This window comes from Melanerpes formicivorus, unplaced genomic scaffold (genome assembly GCF_026170545.1).
Source record: "Melanerpes formicivorus ecotype bairdi unplaced genomic scaffold, bMelFor1.0.p_v2 SCAF_5, whole genome shotgun sequence".
In the NCBI taxonomy this organism is placed as follows: domain Eukaryota; kingdom Metazoa; phylum Chordata; class Aves; order Piciformes; family Picidae; genus Melanerpes; species Melanerpes formicivorus.
Window position 1 is genome coordinate 29049279 of NW_027142357.1, and position 6930 is coordinate 29056208.

Sequence of the window (6930 nt, forward strand, 5' to 3'; positions counted from 1 at the left end):
CCGCCTCCCCGGCGGCACACGCCGCTTCCCTGGGCACCCCCTCCCTCCGCCGCGGCTCCCCCCTTGCGCGGAGCGGTTGCGGCCCCCCAGCTTGGCTGCCACCGCCCCCTCCGCGCCGCGGAGCGCTCGGAGCGGCGCTGCCTGCAGACGGGCTCCCTGCGGCGCTTCGGGGCGGCCCCCAGCTCGGCCCCCCGCTCCTCCGCCATGGACGGGGCGGCTCGCCGGGGGGTGCTGGCCGTGCTGCTGGCCTGCGGGCTGCTCCTGCTGGGCGCCGCGGCCACCCCGACTCCGCCGGCCCCCGCTGGCGGCTCCCCGCAGGACACATGCACCTCCTGCGGCTTCCGGCGGCCCGAGGAACCGGGCAAGGTGGACGGGGATTTCCTGGAGGCAGTGAAGAGGCACATTCTGAGCCGACTGCAGATGCGGGACCGGCCCAACATCACGCACGCCGTGCCCAAGGCAGCCATGGTCACCGCGCTGCGCAAGCTGCACGCCGGCAAGGTGCGAGAGGACGGCCGCGTGGAGATCCCGAGCCTGGACGGGCAGGCGAGCTCCGGACCCCCGGCCCACGACCCCGTCTCCGAGATCATCAGCTTCGCCGAGACAGGTGGGCGCCGCCCGGCTCGCTCTTCCTTGCCCGGCCTGCCTCGGCCCCCTGCCCTGTCACTCTGCCTGCCTGTCCTGCCCTCACCTCTGGCAGTCCCCCTGCGCGACCCCCGTCAGACCTCTGGCTCGCCCTGCCTGTCCTCCTGTTCACCTCCTCTGTCCCTTCTGCCTGACTCCTGGCAGTTCCCTTGGTCGTCCTTGCCTGGCCCTGCAGCTGGTCCCTCTGTGCGCCCTGCCTATCCTCCTGTCTGCTGCAGGCATCTGGCTGTCGGGCTCACCCGCATGCCTTCCTCCTCACCCGCTCTCCCCTCTGGCCCAGCTCGCACCTTCCCGTACTCCCTAAGTGTACTCGGGATTCTTCCCGGGTAGTACTCTGCAACTCCTTTCGCTCATCCCTTCATCCCAGCTAAGCCTCCGCGCCCCCGGCTTCCCTCCAGCGGTCCTTCCAGCTGCACCGTGGCTTGCCTCTGTTGCTGTGCATCCCACTGTCCCTCCTCCGCCTGTCCCACTCGATCTCTTGCATCCCTTGCCTCGTCTGTCTGCTCTGTACATTCATCTGGTTCACTGAATGCATCTGTCTGTTGAGGCTTGCATTTGCCTGTCCTCCCTTTCTATTCCTTTCCCATTTATTTAGCTTCCATTCATACTGTTGGCCTTGTCTATCTGTCCCCTGTGTGCAGCCTCCTACCAGGTGTGTCTGTCTCCTCTCTGTCCATAAGTCCATTTCCTAACTGTGCCACCCTCCCCACAGTACCAGCCATCTCAGTCCTGTCCAGCATTGCAGTTATGTGTCACTGAGTTCCTTCACTGTAGCTTTCCAGTGGTTTAACCAAGCAACCACTGTGCCTGTTAACTTTGCACATCTGGCTGTAACACCATCAGTCTGCAAATTAGCTCTCTTGTCTGTCTGCCCATCTTTCCTTCATCTCTCTATCACACAGTTCATTTTTTAGTTTATCTCTCTGTGGCATCTATATGTCATTTGTCCACAAAATAAATCTCTTTCTCTCCTGTATACTGCCCACTCATATTCTTAATCTACCCTCCCACTTACCAAAGGCATATACATTTACAGTATCTATGGGATCTGTTGCATCATACATATGCTTGTTATATTCACATACAAAATTTATGGGCACACACAACCTCACACCACACAAGTGATGTGGATCAGTGCAGAAACACCGTGCTGTTCTTTTTCTGTCACTGTCACCACATTTCATAAAGAACTTGTGTATTTACTAACATGCAAAAGGCTTTCTTAGCAAATGTTTCTTGGGTTTATTATTTTTTAATAGCCTGTTGTTGGGAGCTCTGGGTTGGGCTTGTACATCCATTTGGTATTCAATCAATCACTGGCTTTTGTAGCACTTCCAAAATCAACTTTACATAAAACATAGATAAACACAGTGAAAATTTTTGTCAAGGTACCGAATGGACACAGAAGACACATTTGGAAGGTATCTAGGATAACAAATTAAGACACCAGCTACGCAAAAAATCCCATTCAGAGACTGACAAAAATGATAAAGACTCTTAGGAAAAGAAAAGGAAGAAAAAAGCTGCATTTGGCTCTGTACAGAAGCAACGAAACAGATAAGGGCAGATGAGAAAATGCCTTTCCAGCAATAATTTTAAATAGCAATTGGGAGGCTTTGATTCAACAACTAGAATTACAGCCTCTGCCATAAAGGCCAGCTTGCACATTTATCACCTACGCCAAATTTAGTTAGGACTTGTACAAAATTGCAGGAGGGCCACTGGTATTTCTGAAACATTTCATGCAACCGGCTCTTTTGTTTACAAATAAAGGGTTATGTTAGACATTTGGTGACATTTGGTTTTCCTTGACAATTTCACTCCTTGATTTCTGGTGTTATTGAGAAGCGTATTGAGAACAGTCAGTAACGGCGTTACAGCGAGAGCAACCGCTTCATTGCCTTGCCTTGTATGAGAGTTTATCATTTCGGGGGGAAAAGGCGGAGATTGAAGCAATTACTAATAGCAGATATTCTAACAGACTGAGTGGGGGTTAGGTTGATCTATTGGACAAGCAGGCACATTACTGAAATATTTCCCCCTCTGCCATGTGAATCCTCTCTGTTAAACAACGATGACAGTACGTGAAAATGGAAACAAAATCCCTTGTTTGGCGTGTGCATTGGCATTTCGGTGGTTATTGAAAGGGTTCTCCCTGTGAGAATTGGCAGGTCGCTGAAAGTTAAAACTATTCTTAAACCGATGGGATAGCTGAGTCCAAGTGCCGGTCTTATCTAGGTGCTGCTGTAGCATCTTTAAAGCTGGCCAGATGGAAAGAGCTCTTGCTGGTTTCTGTGGAGCTGATACATTTGACTACAGCCCGATGATGAATGTTGTAGTAGGATGTCCCTTTTCAGTTCATTTTGATTGCAAATTGGGGATATCTGATTCGGTGTGTGTCTTCTTGTCAGCATAGCCCTGTTGCTGCTCCCATGATCTGTGCTTGAGTCCCTGAATCCAGAATGGTACACAAGCTAATGTTTCCTTTTTGACTTAATCTTGCTGATCTCTCCTTATCTTGCAGACGATCTGGCCTCATCTAGAGTCCGCCTCTATTTCTTCATCTCGAATGAAGGGAACCAGAACTTGTTTGTCGTTCAAGCCAGCCTGTGGCTTTACTTGAAGCTGCTTCCATATGTCTTAGAGAAAGGCAGCAGGCGAAAAGTAAGAGTCAAAGTCTATTTCCAAGACCCGGACACTAGCAACAAGTGGAATGTGGTTGAAAAGAAAGTTGATCTCAAAAGAAGTGGTTGGCACACTTTTCCTATGACAGAAGCGATCCAGGCTCTGTTTGAGAGAGGAGAAAGGAGACTGAATTTGGATGTTCAATGTGAGGGTTGTGAAGAGTATTCAGTGCTGCCAATTTATGTGGACCCCGGGGAGGAATCCCACCGGCCTTTTTTAGTGGTGCAAGCCCGCCTTGCCGATAACAAACACAGGATCCGGAAAAGAGGCCTGGAGTGCGATGGCAGGACCAATCTATGTTGCAGGCAACAGTTTTACATTGACTTTAGACTCATTGGGTGGAATGACTGGATCATAGCACCATCAGGTTACTATGGGAATTACTGTGAAGGGAGCTGCCCGGCCTACTTGGCCGGCGTCCCGGGGTCGGCTTCCTCCTTTCACACCGCCGTCGTGAATCAGTACCGAATGCGGGGGCTGAACCCGGGCACCGTGAACTCCTGTTGCATTCCAACCAAACTTAGCACAATGTCAATGCTGTACTTTGATGATGAATACAACATTGTGAAAAGGGACGTTCCCAATATGATTGTGGAAGAATGTGGTTGTGCTTGATTTAAGGTGTGTTTTTGGGGGGGGAGAGAGAAAGAGAGAGAGGGCGAGAGAGAGAGAGAGAGAAACATTCCCATATGAGATGGTGTTGGAAGAAGTTTCACTGTGTATCCAGGCATCAGTGTTGGAAAGTCACTGTGGAAAAGTTTGGAAAAAAAAAAAAAAAAAAGGAAGAAAAAAAATCATTTCACTTTGGTGTCAAGACAGTGGCAGTTTGTGGATCTTGGACACTTATATATTCTACCACTTATAAGTTAATGCTATGAAATATCTTAAAGACACACACACACACACACAAAACGTGGGCACACACATGAACACGCGCTCATACACACACACACACACACAGACACACACAGACACACAGAGACACACACACAAGGCAGCTCGGAAAAGGGACATAAGCACAGAAAGTCAGTGACCAGTGACGACGGACCAAAATGCCTGCCAGTACGAGTGAACGGCTGAGCAGCTGTTTCCCCGCCTGCCAGCAAAGCCAGACCGAAATGAGCTCCCTTTGCTCAGGCAAAAGCACAGACTGCGAGAACACAACATATTCTTGCACGCAGGTGTTGAAACGACCAAACTTAGAAAAAAAAAGTAAAAAGGGAAAAAAAAAAGGTTGACCATCACCTCTTAGGTCTAATGGGAAGCTGCAGGACACCTAGCTTGGGAGGTGATCACTTCCTCTTAATTTCAATTTATCTAAATGTAAACATCACAGATAGCCGCATCTTCCTACAGCACTTCCAGTAAGGAATCACGTGGTACCATCACAGAGAGAGAGAAAAAGGGGACAGACACATAAGCAACTGCTGTATTTATAACATCTGACCATTGCAAAGTCGCAAGCTGGGCTGGCATGATCTGATGCTTTACGTGCCCGCTAGCAATCCGTGGATGGCTACACCCACCGTGTCTTGGAAAAGTGTATCTGATACCATATCTGGACTGTGTTGACCACTGGCATCTCTCGCTGTTCAGAGAACAAAAAGCCAGAGTTGCAATCTGTGTTCTTCAACAGGGGACGCAGGAAGGACACATCATGTGGGGGTCGGGCAACCAAGTAACTGCCACCATGGCTAAACCAATGAACCCTAAAGAGGAGTGACAGTAACAGAGTGGAGACGTTCTGAAAAATGCAGTGCATTTAATAACAGGCGAGGAACATTTTAACAAGTCTTGGAAAGGAGGAGAGTGCTTTCAATTTCCTTACCAGGAGGTGTCAAGAATGGCCATAAAGATCAGAAAATAATGATACAGCATAGCACTTGCAAACTGCTTGAATGCACGTATAATAGCACTTGCAAATTTCAATGCCTTGAAAAGTGGTACTTGATAGTGCACTTATCTTTGCTCACTATCTAGGTAAACAGGTGCCGCATGAGCTATGCAATTTAAAGTGTTGACCCATACTAGACAAAACTGGACTTATGATATGACTTTTTTATATTTTTTTATACTTGAAATTAAATCTTTTGCTTCTTTTTTAAAGCGAATGATTGCTTTTAATGTTTGCACTGATTTAGTTGCATGATTAGTCAAAAAAAAAAAAAAAAAAAAAAAGAAAAACCTGCCATTTGAAAAAAAAAATAAAAATAAATGTTATTTTTATAGCAGCAAAAAAAAAAAAAAAGGAATACAGTTAAATGTATTATACGTAAATTTTGGAACCAAAGAGGCCAACATATTAGTTATAATTTTTATGAGGTGGCAAAGCCATCATATATCATGTAGTCATGCTGAGCAATCCCTCACGAGGCCTACCAATTGTTTCAGGGTACAAAATGGATTCTGTTTGTTCTATTCAGTGTCTTTTCTATACCATACGCACATGGAACGTAGAGTGAAAAAAAAAAAAAGGTTAAAAAAAGTTAAAAAAATACTATTGTAGAATACATTACAATATGTGCATTCTTTAAATCCAGTTTTTATGTTTATTTAATAAAGTTCCTTTTAGGTTCTGTTCCATAATAATTTAAACCAAACAATTTTCACTTAGATTCGCTGTTGAGGTATTTTACATTTGTGTACAGTTTAAATAAATAAAAAAAAGATTGAAAACTGGATGTGACCTTTTTCTTTTTTCTTGCTTTCTTGTTTTGTTTTTCTTTTTTCTTTCTTTTTTTTTTTTTTCTTTCTATTTCCACCCCCCCCCCCCCAGCCCCCCCCCAGCATCTAACATCTGGAGAAACTTGCTTACTTTCAGGACTGAATGTGGCTGCAGACGGTGAACTGTCGCATTAGACTTGTGGTTGTGTTAGTCATTGCAGAAACCCTTGTCTGCGAGCTCAGCTGCAATCCTAAAAATGTTGCACTCTAGTTTTATTGCCGTCTGTACATGTAAGCATCTGCTTTTTTTTCTATCTGCATCAGTGCTGGGGCTCTGGGCGCAGGACTGAGCGCTGTTCCGCATACCTGCAGGTCATTTACAGCAAGTTCCTGGTTCACCTGCTGTGTAAGAATGTAACTTCTTGTCTAGGTCACTCCCTTATTGGTTACAAGAAGCAAAAAAATAGCATGGAAAGCACTTCCAGGAAACAGAAGTCAATATTCAGTTTGATGAACTTTAATTTTTTTATTTTAATGTTTTTGTTAAATTAGCTAGCATCAGGGAGAGGTTTCTCCCCTGAGTAAAACAGTCCCTTTAGTAACAAAACCCCAAAATATTGACAAATACTCATTGGAATTTCATTAGCTGTGCATATATCCAGATATTGATTTCATTGATCTTCAGAGATAAATTCGTCCTCCTGGAAACCTGAGCAAATGCCAGCTAAAGCTGACAGAAGGACCTCTGTTGACTTAGCAAACATTGGATCTGACCCTGAGACCTAGAAAGTGTTGAAGAAGCAAGTTCATGCAACTAATGATGGGTTCTAGTTACATTCAAGTGTAGCTCTGCCCATCCCTCCTCAAAACCAGGCACTGGGGTTAATTTTTATTTAATTTTTTTTTCCTGGGAGACCTTCAGGTGCAATTTGCTGT

The 6930-nt window shown here is 46.2% G+C and overlaps 1 protein-coding gene across 1 annotated transcript; it reads left to right on the forward strand.

Annotated features, from left to right (window-relative positions):
* The first annotated feature begins 180 nt into the window (after positions 1-180).
* Positions 181-5968, forward strand: INHBB (inhibin subunit beta B). Its single transcript, XM_068138971.1, has 2 exons — positions 181-607; positions 3170-5968. Exons 1-2 carry the CDS (start codon positions 205-207, stop codon positions 3943-3945), a joined length of 1179 nt encoding a protein of 392 aa, XP_067995072.1. The 5' UTR covers positions 181-204; the 3' UTR covers positions 3946-5968.
* The last annotated feature ends 962 nt before the right edge of the window (positions 5969-6930 follow it).

Excerpts from the sequence above, each read along its gene's own strand:
- INHBB (XM_068138971.1), top strand. The coding sequence starts at position 205 with ATGGACGGGGCGGCTCGCCGGGGGGTGCTGGCCGTGCTGCTGGCCTGC. Across the intron at positions 608-3,169 it reads CATCAGCTTCGCCGAGACAG|ACGATCTGGCCTCATCTAGA; the intron begins GTGGGCGCCGCC and ends CTTATCTTGCAG.